We start from the raw sequence: 19,354 nt of genomic DNA, 5'->3' as shown, positions 1-19,354 counted from the left end.
CTATGGGGATCTTTGGTTCTCTTGGGACATTGCCCCCCATCCCACCTCAGTGACACAAAAGTCAGCAGAGAGAGGCAGACGATGGGGTCACTCTTGGGGAGAACACGTTTCTTTGCTTGTCTCATCTCAAGCCAGGATGATGCCAGAGCAAAAGCAGCTGGCAAGTCTCTGGCCTTGGCTGCTTGAGGTCAGAGGATTGGTTTTTTTCTTCCTGTTTAGCAAATTTAACCCCATTTAAGCATCAGCCTTTACTTAATACACATATTCACCACTGACCTCTTTACAACTGTAAGTGATAGTTCATATAGCCAAGTGGAAACAGCCAGCAGCTAGGAGCTTTGGGAAGCAGGCTATGTTCGAGCAAGCCATGACAGCTGAGCATCCCAGTGGGTTGATGGAAAATTTTCCTCCTGGGCAGAATAGAGGGCAGAACATGACTTCTTTTTTTTTTTTTTCCTTAAGAGCTCGGTCTTTCTGCCTCCCATATTAAAACTGGCGTGTGAACAGATACATTGTCCAAAATGTATCTATCAAATATCTGGAGATACTCAAAGCCAAGAACAGTTATAAATAAATGCTACCCTTAATTGCTCACAAGTACATTAAATAAGTGTTAGGGGGTTAAGGTTAGGCCATCTCCATGGTAAAATTATTGACTCACATCTAAGAACTAGAAAACGATTCCAACAAATAGAATCCTGTTTAGACCAATTAAAAAAACATACCCATCATTGCTGTTCCACCCCACCCCATCACCTTCCATATAAGATAATAGATGATTTCTTATGTCCCTCCCAGCTCTTTGTGTCTGTGTCCTAAGTTCTTATTTTACTTTGACATTCTTTGAGTGAGTATGTTATGGCAAATGGGAAATAAATTAGCTCTAGGATCTACCATTGTACCATCATGGCAGGGGGTTAGATTTAACCTTCCTGTTCTAGCAGTTTGTAAGAGAATATGTTGATATAGAGCTGGAGATAGACCTTAGTGATCTTCTAGTCAAAACTCTTTCATAAAAGAATTGTTTGTTTGTTTGTTTTGTTTTGTTTTGTTTCTGCTTGATGTTTTTAAGCTTGGGGCAGTATATGTAATAATCCACATTGGGACATATAAAAAGTTTGAGAGACATAGTTTCTAGGTAATTAATCATTTTATTAACATGCTTCAATAATTAAAAGGAGTAGTAGCACTCTCAAATGTCAAAGACACCTCATGAAACCCACTCAAAGCTTATATGCCCTTTGAAGAATGGGTGTTCCTGAGGGTGGCAATCAATTCTGATTGGTTAACAATTAATGAGAAGAATAAATATTAAATGGAGAGATAGGATTATTTTTATGAGGAGCTAGGGAATTTGATCACTCAGCCTTGGACAAAGAGACTTTTCTCTTATCCAGACTACCTGAACTAGGATAATCTACACAAAAGGCAGTCCACCTCTGCTTAAATGTGGCTAAGTGGAACAAGATGGGTCAAAATTCACCTTAGATTAAATTTTTTGTAAGGTTCTCTAGTTGGGTGGAGCAACAGCTCCAAGATTTCATTTCATCATCCACCCTGCTTTTCAGAGAACCAAGCTTTGATCTAATCTTCAAGTGAGGAAAGGAAAAAATCCTGGATTTCCCAAATATTTGGTCATTTAATAATCATTTCTCTCATCATCCATAGTCTCCCAACTCAGTCATGAAGGGAGTCAAGTGTGATCAGTAAAAATGGTCCAGCATTCATTTTCATTTGCTTTGTTTTTTTTTTTTGGTTGTAGGTCTTCTGTTTTGTCATAGTCATTGTGTATTTTGTTTTTCTGCTTCTGTTTCTATTTGTATCAGTTTATATGTCTTCCTACCTTTCTTTGAGCTCTTCCTTTCTCATGACACAGCAATATACCATTATGTTCGTGTAGTATTTATTCCCTAGTCAGTGGACAGTGGTTTTGTTTTCAGTCTTTGCCAGTACAAAAAAGAAAATGCTGTGGAATAATATCAAATAATAATAATATAATAGCTAATATATAACATTTATGTAGGCATTTTATATGTGTGAGGCAGGGTGTGCTAAGTGCATATTATTTCATTTGATCCTCACGACAACTGTATGTAGGTAGTGCTATTATTATCCCCATTTCACAGATGAGGAAGGACATGGGGGCAAAAAAAAATGGATAAGTGATTTGCCTATGATCCATAGCTAGTAGCAAAATGCTTTTTCTGTATATATCTCATTTGAGGGAGAGAGTGGCATAAGCAATTTATATAGTGCCTACTGTGTGCCAGCCCCTGTGCTAAGCACTTTGTACAAATATCTCCTCTCCTATTTGATATATCAGATCTTCTGTTCTTTTACCTCTTTGCTGTATACACATAGGAATAAGGCTCTTTTGGGTCAGAGATGATGTGTTGTTTCTTTACTTTTTCTTTAAATAATCCCAAATTATTTTCTAAGACAATTGGACCAATTTAGCAATGTATACGAGTTTAATACCATGGCTGTCTTATTGAAGCCCCTCCGGCATTGATTATTTCCATCTTTTGTCATCTTTGCCAGTTTTCTGGATATGCAAAGAACCATGAAATTGTTTTGATTTATATTCTATTGTTAGTAATTTTGACTTATCTTTCAAGTGGTCATTAATAGTTTGCAATTTTTCTGAGAACCATTTGCTCATATCCTTTGTTCATTTGTCCATTGAAAACCACTTGGTTTTTAAAGCCAGCAATGTACATTTGTTCTCATCCAATATACTATATAGCTCCAGGTTGCAGACCAATAGTATGGATTATTTAACTGTAGAAGGAAAATGAGTACTGTATCGGATCTTGGGTAAATCACATATTCTCTCTATGACTCTTTTTTGTTTTGTTTTGTTTGTTTTGGTTTTTGGTTTTTTGCAGGGCAGTGAGGGTTAAGTGACTTGCCCAAGGTCACACAGTTAGTAAGTGTCAAGTGTCTGAGCCTGGATTTGAACTTGGGTCCTCCTGAATCTAGGGCCAGTGCTTTATCCACCACGCCACCTAGCTCCCTCTCTGTGACTCATTTTCCCCATGATTTTTGGTGTCTTCTCTGCCTCCCTCCATCATACTCTTTCAAAGAAAAGTGAGGGACTATGTGCAGGGTACTTGGAATATTGGGGAGAAAAGTGATGCTTCTATCTAATTGAGTAGTGATTGGGCTTGGGGAAAGGTAAGGCAGAGGGGAATTGTCAGGTTGTCAACCACTCTCTTTTTAGAAAGTCCCTTTTGTATTTGGATCAATGTCTTTTGAATGGCACAATGTCATGAAGATAACTGACCTGGTCTGTCATTATGCCAGTGTATTGACATGATATCTTCTATAGCTTGAAAAATGTTTCTGGACCAGGCATTGGTTTGAAATGTCAAAACTTAATGTCTAATCCTGAAGATCAGACATGCAAATTAATATACTAGTTTGGTCATTACTGTGTTTCTTATATTAAAAAAATACAGATAAAATGTGCCAAGCCAACAGTCTTATATATCTACAAAACATTTTATTGTTATTTTTCTATTTGTTGGCAAATTACAAAAGTATTTCTTTTTCCTTCCCCTCAGGTCATCTCTGCAGTGTCTAGACTTTCTCTGCACAGTATTGCACAGAACAAAGGAATTAGGTAAGTTTCTGCTGTGCTCAATAACTGATAAAGGTGTGTGTGTGTGTGTGTGTGTGTGTGTGTGTGTGTATCACAGTCTACTACTAGCCCGCCTTGTCACAGACATTGGAATTTTAAGCAAACCTTTTACAGCCTGATCCTTTATCATACATTTTCAATGTTTCTTAGAGTTGCCTTTTGACTTCAGTTCAGAAAGAGTGGGGAAGGGGAAAAAAAAATAACTACTAACCTTCAGTTCACACCAGGGAAATCTTGCAAGCATGTTTCTTATGACTGCAAAATCTCTTTTGATTTAGGTAATGAGATCAGCAAATTAATCCTTTTCATGGATCATTGCCTATATAAATGCAATGGAAAGTTCAGGAAGGTTTTTGGTGTGAATCAAGTAGCCTCCATATTTGTAGCTATCAGGCGGCCCATGGATGAACCTGATCTTATTGGGATTTTTAATGGCCTTCTAACTGGTCTTCAAGTGGTAGGTTGGACCATAGAAAAGTGTGACATTGTGAATAAATTTCTGGGCTTGGAGCCAGAAAGACTTGGGTTAAAACCTACATCTGATATTTATTTAGTAGTTGTGTGATTCTAGGCAAGTCACATAACCTCTTTGAGCCTTGATTTCTTCATCTGTAAAATGAGGTTAGGCCTTTAAAATCCCTTCCTGCTCTAAATTAAATATTGTATATGCATGCAGACACATATAGAAATATGTAGTTATTTTCCATTTATTTATATATTGTGTATATATACATACATATATAGTGTGTGTATAGTGTATATATATATATAGTGTTTGTGCTATATACATATAGTGTATATATGTGTGTATGTATATATACACACATTATATGCTTATACATGTACATACACACATATATGGAAGGAGGGAGGGAGGAGGGAAGGGAGAGAGGTGGGGGGAAGAAGCAGGGAGGGAGAGAAGCATCTGAGTTTTTAGAGGATGTAGTCAGGAGTGTCTTGGAACTATCTCATACTGGATTGTCAGAGCTGATAAATTTTCAGTGTGAACATTTACACCTCAAAAATGGGCAAACACTAGATCAGGGCTGGATTTTAAAAATTGATTGTCTAGACTAAAGCAACAAAGAAAATATTAATTATTAACTATTAACTATTAATTATTAAAGTATTAAATGTGGATTAAACTTAAGAAGTGTGCCATGACTACTTCCTCCTCTTCCCAACTCCTCCCCCCCTCCCCCCATCCTTGTCAGCCAGGTGTTAAGCATTTACCAGCATACCACTGGATATAGTCCAGAATTTGCCTTCTGGTAACTTAGAGATTGAGAGACACACTGACACAGATCCATTTGGAAACTGAATAAGCTATATATGGAATTAACCAAGAATAGAACCATAGTGTGAGTGGGTAGTAAGGTATTTGCATCAGATACAGACCAAGGATGAGAGTGTCCTGAGTGACAGGCTTCAGTGAATAGTTTAGAATACAGAACAGGAAAATGTTTTTTAAACAAAGTCCTTTTTGAGCCAGACAGAATAAAAGGGAACTAGTTGTGTGTTGAGAGATCTACCAAGCTATGCTTTCATTCTTGTCTGTGTATTAAAAGTTACTAGATTGTACATGTGTACGTGTACAGTGTACATAGTAAATTGACTTTAAAATTAGAAGTCCATTGAATTTGACTTTGATTTGTGGCAAAATTCTAGAACATGTAATTAAAGTTGTGATTAATGAACAACCAGAAAAGAAAGAAAGGCTCACAATTCACCAGTATGTCCTCATCAAGAACAGGTTATGTCAGACCAATGTAATTGCTTTTTTTCCCCTTTTCTTTTCTTTTTCTTTTTTTTCTTTTTTTGACAGGGCTGCTAGAGTGTTACATCTAGGGATACTATACAAAGTATAGTTTGGCTAGGACTTAGGGGAGAGTATCTGAGGAAAGCTCACGTGCTCTTGTTATAGATAAACTAGAGAGGATTGGCCCAGACAACAGTTCTGTTAGGTGGACCCTGCCCTGCTTGAATGGCTGGACCTTAAGAATAGTCATTAATGGTTCAGTGTCACTATAGAGAAAGATCATTGGTAGAGTGCCCCGGAAGTAGGTGTTTGCTCCTGTCCTGTTTCAACAGTTTTAATCAATAACTTGGTTAAAGGTATAGATGACTTTATAAAATTTGTAGATAGCACAAAAGTTGGGTTGATAGCTGCTATGTTGGATGGCTGAGCCAGGATCTAAAAGGGTCTGAAAAAAAAAAAAAGAATTTTGAAAAAAATCTAATGAAATGAAATGTAGTAGGAAGTATAATAGGAATAAATGTGAAGACTTGGGTTAAAATATTTAACTGCCTAAATATAAAATGGGCAAGGTGTGACTTGGAGATCAGTCTCAAAAAGATCTATGGATCAAATGTGAGTCATTCATGTGGCATGGAAGCAAAAAAAAGCCATCGCAATCTTTAAGAGGGTCATAGTAGCTGATACTGAGAGATGATAGTGTATTTGTATCTAGCCTGACCACTTCTAGAATGTTGAGTTCATTTCTGAGAGTGTGGCATGGGTCATGGAATGATGGATCTGGGGTCAGGAAGACCTGGTTCCAAATCTCTCATTGAGAGCTATGTGAGTATGGGCACATGGGACCCTGTACCTCAGTTTCCTTATCTATTAAAATAGGCACGTGGCAGCTAGGTAGTAAAGTGAATAGAGGCCTGGTGGTCAGAAGATCTATAATTCAAATCAGGCCTTAGACACTACTTGTGGAACCCTAGATAAGTCACTTAAACCCTATTTGCCTCAGTTTCCTCATCTGTAAAATGGACTGGAGGAGGAAATGGGAAAACCACTCCAGTATCTTTGCCAAGAAAACCCCAAATGGCGGTCACAAAGAGTCAGAAATGAGAGAAATGACTGAACAACAACAAAAAATGGGCATGACAAAAGTTGTACTCGTAGAATTATGTTGAGCCTTAAGTGAGGGTGTTATATATAAAGTGTTTTTTCAAAACATTTAAGTGTTATAGAATTTCTAGTTATTACTTATTGCGATTAGTACAACATTTTGGGAAGAACTCTGATAAGATGGAAAGTGTTTTAGAGGAAGGCAACCAGGTTCCTGAGGAACCTGGAGACGGTGTCGTACAAGGATTGGTTGAAGAAATTAAGTGTTCTATATAACCTATGTCAAATTGCTTGGCTTCTCAATGGCGGGTAAGGGGGAGAAATTGAAACTCAAAATTTGAAAAAAGAATGTCAAAATTGTTTTTACATGTAATTGGGGAAAATAAAATATTAAATTACCAAAAAAAAGATCAAATAAAAACTTTTGGGGGTGGCATTTAAAGCTCTTTAAAAAGGTGTTTAGGTTAGAGAAGAGGAGATTTAGGGAAGGCAAGAACTGCTTTCTTCAAGTATTTGGAGGACTGTTACTGTTATATGGAAGATAGATTAGATTTATTCTGCATGGCCCCAGATGACAAAACTAAGAGGACTGGGTAGAAACCACAGAGGTTAATTTAGGCTCCATTGAAGAGAAAACTTGCTAGTAATTAAAAGTTATTTAAAAAAAAATTGAATGCCTCCAGAGGTAGTGGTGGGTGTTCCCAGTCACTGGAAGCCTACAAGTGAACAGTAGATGACCAGTCTTGTAGATTGGCTTGGTAGGGGTTAGAATAGATGGTGTCTCTAATGACCATTACAGAACTGAGATTCTGTGACCTGAGAGTAGTTCAGTCATTTTACCTGTCTTGGCCTTAGTGTTCTTCTTTGCACAATAAGGTTACCCTGTCTTCTTCATAGACCTGTTGTGAGGACAGATTGATATATTTTATTATGTGTGCGTGTGCATATGTGTAGGTGGGCTCCAGCATGCAGAGTAAGATGAAGCTCAAATGAGATTGTGGATATTAATTAGTGTTGTTGATGGAGGAGGCTAAAAAGAGTTAACAGACAACCCAAGACTGGAGCTCTAAAAGGGGCTAGCAGATTACCTAAGACTTGGGTTCTTATCAATAGTACCTAAAAGGGTTAACAGAGAAACTAAGGTTTGTGTTCTTACTGTAACCAAGAGGGTTCATCCCTATCAACCAATATTATCAACAGAGACAGTAACTAGGGACCATTAAGCATTAATAGCCATTAATATTCCTAGATGACAGGACACCTAGAAACCAGATCTTAAGTAAAGAGCTATCAGAAACACAGAGACCCTCTGGGTCTGACAAGTCTAAGCATGTCTTTATGAACATGTACAGAAAGGACCAAATATGTCTTTAGGTTCACCTTATGACGTTTAGACCCCCAAAACACTCCTCCAAGGAAAAAGGGACCCAACTCAGGGGTTGTCCTAGGACAGCAGAACTCCCACTGTCAGGACTATGCTCACCATCAGCATTGCCACCATTAGCTGACAAACAACACAGTGCTTTCAAGTTGGCAGAAGGCCTTCTCATCTTCTCATTTGATTCTCACAATGACCCTGTGAGGTAGCCTGCCATTATTATTCCCCATTTTGCAGATGAAGATTGTAATGGTTATGGACTTAAATCCAGAACCTAGTCTTCTTGCCCACTTCAGGGTTGTCTCCACTCTGTCGTGCTGTGTACAGGAGTAACCTTTTCCAAGTGCAGCAGAGAATACAGTGTACAATACGCAGGCTGGCCAGCCTCACTAAGTAGGGTTGGATAATTTTCTCATGCTTCCTTCCACACTGGAGTGTGAGAATTTTTCTAGGTAATTTAAACAATCTGCTGTCTGTCAAGAAAACATTCTAAAACCACTAACTAAGCTCTTTGTCTGAGACCAGCTCTTAATGGTATTAATTAGGAGACATTTTTAGCTTGGCCACGCTTTCAAACTGAGCTGGAAATCCTGGGATCTCTGCCTCATCTTCCTTTTCATAAGATCATTAGATTTAGGACTGGAAGAGACCTTTGAAGGCTACCCCCCACCTCCACCCCCATGGTTTAACTCCTTGACTTTTTGAGAAAATGGAGACCCAAAGAGGTTTTCGCTTGCTCAGGGTAGCAAGTGGCAAGGTTGGCATTGGAACCACGGTCCTCTGACCTCCAACCATCTTTCTGTATTAGAGCTTGGAAACCTCTAGAGATCCCAACTCTACTTCTGATGCACTGCCCCTCCCTCCCTGCCCCACTTTAAAAATGATCATTTTAACAACCCCTGCACTTTGCATAATGAGATGATTTACCATAAGAGCCTCATTATGCATCCCAATGGCTGATGAATTGGCAGCTTAATCTAAAAATACTGCCTGGGGTCACAGTGGGGCAGTCAGTGGGGTTGGAAGGAAGGGCTTTAGAGAGCCTGGCTCACCTCCTCTATATATAGATAGGCCTTTGTCTGGGGAAAAATCCTCTGAGTCTTATGGCCTTGAACAGAATAGAAATACCAGTGTGACCAAGTCAAGCTTTTTCTTTCAGGAACTGGCCAGGGCCTTTAGGGTTCATGATCCAGGAGCCAACTGAAGTGTCCTGATATGTGAATCAATGGGGATATATTTTACTTGTCATGGAAGAGGACATTGGTCTGCAGGCACACCCCACCCACCCCAAAATAAGAGAGGGAGAGAGAGCACATGAGAGCATATTTCTGCCAGCAGTGTTCCTGGATTGTCTGGTAGCGACTTTCTAGACATGTCAACTTTGGCCCCTTTCACAGGGTTAATTCAGTTATCTATCAAAACAGTTATGCAGAAGTGACAGGGTTATTTCCAAGAGCAATTTTCCAAAAGAGATGAAGGAAAGAGCCCCGATAATGGATTGTTTTGCCTGTCCTGGGGCTCAGATTTGCCTTTGCACTTGTCTCCAGCTACATCTGGTAACATTCCTTGGGGGGCAGGGGAGGTGTTATGGGGTTAAGATTTCAGCACTGGATTTTCTGGAGGGAAGGAAGGCGAGTGTGGTGTGCTATGCATTTTTTTCAAATAGACATGAGCCCATGTTGCTAACACAAGGCTTGCCTCTTATCCTAGACTTTTTGTTGGACCTCGGGAAATGACGCTCATCATCCCTAAGTCAATCTTGCTCTTATTTAAAGATCTTAAAAGTCCTTTTGAGGAGCAAGGGGTGAGATTATGATACACTAAAATCTTTCAGGTTGGCCAGGATTCTTTTAGATCAGCTCCACTTAGGGAAACAATCAATAAGCATGTATTAAACGTCTCTTCTTGGTCAGGCGCTATACTGGGTTCTGGAGATGCAAAAATAAAAATAAAAGTATCTGCCTTCAAGGATCTTAACATTTTACAGGGAAGGTATACCATTCTTCCTCTAAAAATAATAGAATTTTATTGATAATTTTTGTTTTTATAATTATTTACATTTCTCCTGTATTACCCTCTACCCCAGCCATCCCTTATATACCAAAGAATTTTTTTTAAAGAAAGAAAAAAAGCTCAGTAAAATTAATAAACACAAACAACAAAAAATTCTGGTATTGTACGCTGTGTTCCAGATGGGTTGACCCTCACTTCCACAAATGATCAGGGGTTACTGTCCTTTCTTGTCTTTTCTTTGGGGCTTAGATGGGTTATTATAATTTCAAAGCATTTCATTAGAAGATAGCTAATTGGTAAAGTGGATAGAGCCCTGGACATGAAGTCTGGAAGACCTGAGTTCAAATCTGACCTGAGACATTCACTAGCTGTGAGACTTTGGTCAAGTTACTTAACCTCTGTTTGCCTCAGTTTCCTTATCTGTAAAACAAGGATAATAATAGCACCTCCCTCCCAGGGTTGTTGTGAGGATCAAATGAGACAGTATGTGCCAGTACCTAGTACATGGTGTTGTTTAGTCGTTTCAGTTGTGTCCTACTCTTCATGACCCCATTTTGGGGTTTTCTTGGCAAAGATACTGGAGTGGTTTGCCATTTCCTTCTCCAGCTCACTTTGTGGCTGAGGAAACTGAGGCAAACAGAGTTAAGTGACTTGCCCAAGGTCACCCAGACAGTAAATATCTGAAGCCATATTTGAACTCAGGTCTTCCTGACTCTAAGCTAAGAGTTCCATCCTCTATACCACCTAGCTTCCCTGAGCAACAATAACAGTGAAAACAAAAATTATGATCATCATTAGGGTTGTTTTGTGGTTTTTCTTGTCATTTCCATTGTCATGGTCATCATATGCATTGCTTGACTTATTTCATCTGCCATCAGTTCTTATTAGTCTTTCTATGTTATATACCCCAGCTCTTCCTCAGTAAATGGGCATCTGTTTTGTTTTATATTCTTGGTTACCACCAAAAGTGCTTCTCTAAACAGCTTGGTGTATGTAGGGCCCTCTCTTTTTCCGGGAGACCTCTTTGTGGGTATATGCCATCCTGCCTCTTTTTACACAAAGGAGAACAATATCTAACTTCTCTTCTCAGGAAACTTATGCTTAATAAGGGAGAGAAGTCTTACAGAAAACAACCAACCAGAAAAACTAGAGAACCTTTGGAAATAACAAGAGCTCAGGTTTAGATTAAACACTACAGATATTATCTCAATGGATCCCAGCAACAACCTTAAGAAGTAAGTGATTTAAGTAGAATTAACCTCATTTTCCAGGTGGGAAGACTAAGGTTCAGAGAAGTTAAAGAATTTGCCCAAGGTCACAGAGCCATTGTGCTCCTGTCTTCTGATTCAACATCCAATGTTCTTTCTTTTCCTCAACTGTATCCCATATCAGTATATTTGGGAGTTCATAAAGCTCAGTTCTAAAATGTTAAAAAATTGTTTTAACTTGTAATTGGGGGAAAAAGAAAACATTATTTTTTAAAAAGCTGAGTTCTAGTTTTGGCTTTGTATTAGCGTGCTCTGGGCCATTGGGCAAGTGAATTAATCACTCTGTACCTCAGTTTCTCTGTCTGTGAGATGAGGAAACATTACTAGATGATCTCTACTGACCTTTTCCTTTCTGCAAGTGTGTTTCAGGGTCCCTGCAGATCAGATATTCTCTGTTCTAGAAGGCTGCTCATTCTAGTGTTAATATTCTATGTCCCAAGAGCCCTCACTTACATTGTTGCTGTTTTCTGGTTCTATAGAAACTTTGAGAGTGGATAGCTCCTGTTGGCCATTTTTGCCTTCTACCAGCATGGGAGGCAGGTTGTCTATTCCCATACAGGAGTGGAAAGTAGGAAGTAGCTGAGCAGGGATTAGGATAGGAAAACTGAATTGCTTCCCAGCTTCTAGTGAGTCAGAAGTGAAGTGAATTCCCAGAACATGAGGCACACCCATATTCAAATGTGAGTACAAAAGGATACCAGGAGGAGGCTAAAAATAGATTCAGTTTTATTGTCAGTGTTTTCAATTGGCCCATGACCCTTTACTAACATTTATAACTGAGACAGGGCCCTGGACTGTGGCAACTTTGTTTTTCATTTGTTTATGTATTCATTCATCAATTTGTTCATTCATCAATTTGTTCATTCAACTGAATCAGGTGGTTCATTAGATAGAGTCTTGTATCTGGAGCCAGAAAAACCCAAGTTCAAATCCTACCTCAGACACTTACTAGGTTTGTAACATTGGGCTAGTCATTTAACCTCTCTGCCTGCCTTAGTTTCCACATATGTAAAATGGTAATAATAATAGAACCTACCTTCTAGGATCTTTGTGAGGATAAAATAGGATAGTATTCATAAAGCACCTTGCGAACCTTAAAGGGTTATATAAATGCTAACTATTATTACTATAAACAATCTAATTACCTGATATGTTTAGCACACTATGCTAGATTGAGGGCCGGGTTAGGGGAGATTCAGATACCAAGTTTAGACATGATGGTCCCTAATAAAGCTCACAGTTTAGTAGGAAAGTAATTTAGCATAGCTACATAATAATGTACAATATTACATGCTAAGTACATTAGTTAATTTCAGATAATTGAAATGTCCAGCAGAGAAAGAAGATTCAGATGAAGAACAGCAATATTAAGATGCTAAGGAGCCCATCATAAAAGAAACATTATTTTGCTCTCTCTACCAGGTGACACAAAGCTTCCTTTTTTTTTTTTAATGTGTTTTGTTTTGGGGAAAGATTTGATGGAGGAGTAGCTCCAGGGGGCTGGCTTCTTTTTTTACTTTCATTATGATAATGGAATTGGCATAATTTATATTGGTAGTAGGAGAGGAATAATTGGAACAAATTAAAATCCTAGCTGGGTGGGATCACCAGAGGTCACTTGTGAATGCTGGGACACTCCATCCTGGTTTCCTTTTGGAATACAAAAATTGGCCTGTTGGTTCTGACCTTCCACACTGTACCAACATGTCTTCCTAATTCTATGTGAGGCTTTTGCTAGTCACTCTCATTTGGGATGTAATGGCTTGATGACCTTGTGCTCAGATTGTTGCTGCTTCTAATGATAATTAGTAACCATAATTTATAGTTAGATAGCACTTAATATAGATAGAAGCTTTTTGTGATCATGCTTTCATTTGATTTTTACACCATTGCAGTGAGTTAGACAAGATAGGAAGTATTGTCTGCTTTATAAATGGCGAAAAAGAGGTTCAGAGGATTATGCATCATATCCCATTGATCCATCTGCCCTTGGCTATACTTTTATCACCAGCCCTATTGCTGACCTATCTGGATCTCCTGACTTCCAGAAATGGGGACAGTGGGGGACTTAAACCATTCATCTTTGGTATCTTCACCTCAAGGCTGAATTGTTCTGGTTTATAAGTAAGTAAATGCATACTCATCTCTACCCCTTCTACTTCTTGCATCACCAATACTTCTGGAAAGACCACGTCAGGTATTGTACCAGTGGAGATGGAGTGCTGAGACTGAAAGAGTGGGCCTTGAACCCAGGTCTTCCTGAGTCTGAGGTTAGCCCTCTATTCACTATGCCATGCTGCTTCTCAGCTGTACTTCTCTGGGCCTCAGTGCGCATAAAAGAAATTGAATTTCACTGAGAGATAGTATGTAGTGTGGTAGAATGAGAAAACTTAGCTTTGAGGTCCAGTTCTGCTGTGTAATAGTTGTGGAACTGTGGGCAAGTAATCTAGCTTCTTGGAACCTCAGTTTCTTTATATGTATAAAGGAGATCATAATTCTTGCACTACCTACCTCATAGAGAAGATGAAAAACTAGAAGGGACCTTAGAAGCTATTGAGTTCAACTTCTAAGGTAGACAGGTTAAATGACTTGCCCAGAGTCATATAGCTAGCAAGTGTTTGAAGCAGGATTTGAATTCAAGATTTCTTAGGTCCAAGTCCAGCATTCTTATGTAGTATTCCAGATGCTGGTTGCTTTATAAATTAAAGTTCTACAGAAATATGAGCTTTTATTATTTGGAATTTAGCCCATAATCCCTAAGATTGTACTTTAATTTTGATTTAGCTCAGCTTTATTTTAGAAGTAAAATAGCTAACATTTTTAATAGTCCATCAATAAGCTTTGATTAAATACCTACTGTGTGCCAGGCATTGTGCTAAATGCTGTGGATTCAAAGAAGGGCAAAAAACCAGTCCCTACATCAAGGATTATGTGTTCTAATGGAGAACTTTAGAGGTAACTAAATGCTTTATAAACATTTAATGGCATAAGGATACTGTAAGGTGGATAATATAATTGGTATTCTTATCCTATAGAGGAGGAAATTGAGGTTCAAAGATTAAGTGGCTTGCCTATAATTACACAGTTAGTATTAGAGGAAGGAGTTGAACCCTAACCTTTCTTGACTCCTCTAAGTCATATTCTTTCCACATGCTGCCTTTCCGCAAAATCTAGCATCTAGTACCTAGCAGTGTGAGGCGGGGAAGAGAGAGAAGGGGAAGAAGAGAGGGTGGGGAAGGGAAGGAGAAGGTTGAGAGAGAGACACACACAGAGACACAGAGAGAGAGAGACAGAGAGAGATTTAGATTGAAATTTCATCATTATGGGGAATCCCTAGTGTGGACAAGTACTGCCCACTGAGTAAACTGGCAGCTTGGCAACTCATCAATAAATTATAGTGTAAGAGAGTTGCTTGGGGCACTGGGAAAAAGGTAATTTGCCTGTAGTCACTCTGTTCAGATGTTTTTATTAGATCATAAATTGATCATAGGATCATAGATCTAGAACTGGAAAAGGATCTCAGAAGTCATCTATTCCAACTCCTTTGTTTTACAGAAGGGGAAACTGAGGCCCAAAGGGATAAAGTAACTTGTTTAATATCACACAGGTGGTGAGAATCAGAAGTAGGATTTGAACCAAGTTTCTATGACTCAAGAATCCACACTCAGGGAAGCTAGATGGCGCAGTGGATAGAGCACCGGCCCTGGAGTCAGGAGTGCCTGAATTCAAATCCGGCCTCAGACACTTGATACTAGCTGTGTGACCCTGGGCAAGTCACTTAGCCCCCATTGCCCCGCAAAAAAAAAAATAGTCTATACTCTCTCCATTATTACACACTGTCTGAAAACTTCAACACAGGTCTTCCCAGACTGGTCAGTCTTCTCTCTACCTGTGCCACATGGTAGGCATCTACTTTATATTTCAATGTCAATTAGCATATTGAAAGGATGGAATTTGTAGCCTCATGCATAAGGTAAAGTATATGTCATTCTGTCAACTTCTGTGGTATATTAATTCCACCCATATGCAGAACAAAGAATCTTTGTACAGGGACAAGCTGGCATAGAGCTGTCCACATGCTGTCCTTCATCTACAGAATTTCTAATTAGTGAATTTTTCATACATCTCTTTATGCCAAGGCACTGGTAAGCAGGATTCCCCTAGGGGAGAGAGACCATTGATCAAGAAACATCTTAGCTGAGCATTTCAAATTGTGATGATGAAGGGACTCATTCTACTTTGAGACCTTCTATAGAAAGGATGGATATTTTTGCAGGACAGGAGATGTTATGAATAACGTGCCTGAGTTTTTGTACTGAGGACAGTTCTGCCAATGCCTGCCCTTGCTGTTTACTCTGCAAACACTCATAGCCTTGGGGACTGTCACTTTTTCTTTGTTCTCAACCTCCCAGTTCATCAGTCATTTATATCTGAACTTTATCTCCCTCCCCTTGAGCCTAGCACTATGTCTTGCACATAGGTACTTAATGTTGAAGGAATTTCTGTCTCAGTGAATTGTCAAATAAAGTGGCTTTGCTTTCCCTAGGTTCATTCCTTGGGGACATTTTCTAGCAGAAGTGTTGATGGTTTCCATATAATGACAGCAGAGATTAAAACCAACTCTCTTTTCCCTATTAGATACATAGTCAAATGATATGATTGGGCTGAAATCTAGGCTACATATGAAAAAAATGCTGCAAGTCACTAATAATTAGATAAAAGTAAAGTAAAACAACTCTAAAGTTCTTCTCCACATCTGTTAAATTGCTAAATATGGCAAAAATGGAAAATAGCAATAGTTGGAGGGACTGTGGGAAGACAGGCACACTAGTGAACTTCTGTTAGAGCTGTATGTAATTTAGCTATTCTGAAAGCAAAATCTGTCCCCAAAGTTATTAAATTATGCATACTTCTTGACCCAGCAATAATGGGTCAGCATAAGAAGGAAAAAACCCTTAAATCTAAAAATATAGCATCTCTTTTTGGTGTATCAAAGACCCTACAAACTAAGGGTTTTCCCATCAATTGGACAATGGCTGAACAAATTATGGCAAAAGAATGTAATAGAATATTATTTACTATAAGATGAGTAAAGGGATAGTGGAAAACCTGGGAAGACTTGTATGAACTGATGCAGAGTGGCGTGAGCAGAACTAGAACAATTTATACAATAACAATGTATTGTAAAGACAGACAGCTTGGAAAGATTTAAGAACTCTGATCAAGGCAGTGATGGACTGAGGTAGTGACTAACCTATGAGTGATGGGCATGACAGAGGGGCAGTAGATTCAAGGTGGGGAATGAGACATACATTTTTGGATTGGTAGATATATGGATTTGTTTTGCTTGATTATACTTGGTGAAAGGATTGTGCTTTTCTTTTTTAACATTTGTATACCAGTTGTCTAGAGGGGAAGGGTGCTTTGGGGGGCAGCTAGGTGGCACAGTGGATAAAGTACCAGCCTTGGATTCAGGAGTACCTGAGTTCAAATCTAGCTTCAGACACTTGACACTTAGTAGCTGTGCGACCCTGGGCAAGTCACTTAACCCTTTGGGTTTTGTGTGTGTGCGCGCGTGTGTTTTGTTTTGTTTTTATACTATTTACTTTTTTTTTTTTTTTGGTGAGGCAGTTGGGGTTAAGTGACTTGCCCAGGGACACACAGCTAGTAAGTGTTAAGTGTCTGAGGCTAGATTTGAACTCAGGTAATCCTGAATCCAGGGCCGGTGCTTTATCCACTGTGCCATCTAGCTGCCTCTATACTATTTACTTTTAAAAGGCATATGAAAATGCACCCCCCCCCCAGTGTCCCTTAAATTCAGAATAAGAAAAAAAATCTATGTCTCTGGTGAGTTTGAAACCCTTTTCTCTGAAACCTTTTTCTTTTTCATAGCTTTTGTCTTAATGGTGTCTGATAGGAGAAAGCATGTCATCCACATGTGTTTGGAACTAAAAGCACATAGAGTTGCAAATGGGTCTCACGGATCATTCGTTTACTTGAATTTTTTCTGACACCAATTGTGTCTGTGATGAGGAAAATGAGGCACAGAAGATGTAGAATGACTTACCCATGGTCACACAGCTAGTTGGCAGTTGAGCTTGGATCTCCAAGTGCTCTTTCAATAAGTCACTATGCATTTATTATGCATCTAATTTGTGCTGGGCACTGGGGACAAAATAAGATGAAGGTGAAATTGTCACTGCTCTCAGGGACCTATTCTAGTAAGGTAAACCCCATATACATATATTGGTATATTATGGGACATAAACAAATCAAATGCAAGCAAACCTTTGAGAGGAAGGCACTATTAGCTGAGGGAACCAGGAAAAGTCTCATGCAAAAGGTATCTTTTGATCTGAGTCTTAACAGAAATCAGCAGTTCCAGGCACAAGTTGCAGCCAGTGCAAAGCATAGAGATGGGAGAAGAGCGAGTAGACCAGTTTCCCTAAAACATAGAGTACATAGAGAGGGAATAACATGTAAGAATCCTGGAAAATTAGGAAGGAATCACATTGTGAAGAGCTCTAAATACCATAAAGAAGAGTTTTTGTTTGATCCTAGAGGGCCAATTGAAATTTATTTAGTAGGGTGTTATGCCTTAGGGAAGATCACCATAGCAGCTGTGCAGAGGATGGGGTTAGAGAAGGGAGGAAAACCAAATTAATAGGATGTTATTACAATAGCCTATGTGAGAGGTAATGAGGGTTTGAATTGCTTTGGAGTTCTATTATTCTTGTCTTATGGAGTCATTGTTTTCTATTTGGACTATTCTAATTTTCAGGGAATTTGTTGCTTGGACAAGGTTTTGTGCCAAGCTGTCAATTCCCTTTCCAATTCTTTATTCCATAGCAATTTATTCCCTTCCATTTTCCCCTCCAGTACTCTCATTTCATTGATTAAAACATTTTAAAGCTTTTATTCTAGCTTCATCCCTTCTAAGAGTTATGGTTGAATTTGTGTTTAAGCTCTGTTTTGCTTTGAGACTTTGCTTATAGATATTTTGGAAGCATTCTCTTCAGGTTTTGTGTTTTAAGTGTCCCTGTCACTATAACAGCTTTTTATGATGGGATTCTGGTTTTGTTTACTCATTCTTCTGGCCCATTTCCTTGGGATTTGATGTTAGGGGGTAGCCTCTGTGTAATTCTGAAGGAAAGATCTAGTCTGGTCTCATCGCTGCTTTCTTCAGGTATTAAAGGTTATGTTATTCTAGTATCTCATGGAAATCTCAGGCTGGAGACCTGCATGCTTTCAGGTTTCCCAAAATAGCCTGATCCAGAGAGCACATCTGAACTCTTGCAAGTTCCTGACCTAGGTTTAGATCTGAGCAATGGTAGAATACTGCTATACTCACTCATCAGCCATCTGGGAAACTCCAATGGTTCAGACTGAAAAAACCATATGCTTTCCTTTGGTCCAGGATTCCTACCTTCATTGTTCCTCTAGAGGCTTCAGACTCAGCTAGAATTTGGAACTGAGTGCCCACTCCTATCACCTTCCTTTCCACCCCTTCTTTGGGTTTAAGCCACTCACTGCTTTTGAACTTGCTCCTCTCTTGGAACATAGCTTATGGCCTGTGACTCCTTCCCCTTCCCCTGAGGGGCAGGTCTCCTTCTCAGTCCACTCTGGGTTTATCACCTAAAACTGGTAAATGCTGCCATTTGGCACCTGTTCCTAAACTCCAGTTCTCTGGAATTGGTTTGCAATCTCCTTTTGGCCCTTGGGCACAGTCTTTGGGTGCTGAAATGCTCCTTGGGGCATGATCCTGGCTACACCATATCTCCAGTATTCCAAATGTCCACAAACTTCTCTTGCCTGTCTCCATGTTCTGCCATGGACAGGAAAAATTACTCCTGTAACTTTTTATTGAATTTCCCCATCAGGATTTGGACTGGTGTATTTTCTAGATCTGTTTATATTTAACTACTTTCTATATATTTTTATTTATCTACTTTATATTTATGCTATATGTATATGTATGTGTGTACATGTTGTCTCCCATGTAAGAATGTATACTCCTTGTGAGTAGGGGTTATTTTATTCCCTGTACTTGTAACACCAGTGAATGGTACAGTGCATGGAACATAGTAGGCATTTAAAAAATGCTTGTTGATTGATTGATTGAATTGATTACTTCAGAGAAGGAGAATGAGTGGTCAGATAGGAGGAGAACTAAAAGAAATGAAAGAGTGTTA

At 39.0% G+C, this 19,354-nt stretch overlaps 1 protein-coding gene across 7 annotated transcripts in view; it reads left to right on the top strand.

The window, feature by feature from the left end:
• VAV2 (vav guanine nucleotide exchange factor 2) overlaps positions 1–19,354 on the top strand; it is a 453,394-nt gene that overhangs the window by 243,450 nt on the left and 190,590 nt on the right. For all 7 annotated transcript variants that reach the window (XM_043987096.1, XM_043987093.1, XM_043987091.1 and 4 more), the window contains exon 3: positions 3,567–3,625. In XM_043987096.1, the coding sequence (XP_043843031.1) occupies positions 3,567–3,625 (59 nt within the window). The remainder of the gene's footprint in view (positions 1–3,566; positions 3,626–19,354) is intronic.

The sequence above is a fragment of the Dromiciops gliroides genome, chromosome 2 (genome assembly GCF_019393635.1).
Source record: "Dromiciops gliroides isolate mDroGli1 chromosome 2, mDroGli1.pri, whole genome shotgun sequence".
In the NCBI taxonomy this organism is placed as follows: Eukaryota; Metazoa; Chordata; class Mammalia; order Microbiotheria; family Microbiotheriidae; genus Dromiciops; species Dromiciops gliroides.
Note: the sequence above shows the minus strand (reverse complement) of the source record. Positions and strands in the feature narration are given on the sequence as shown.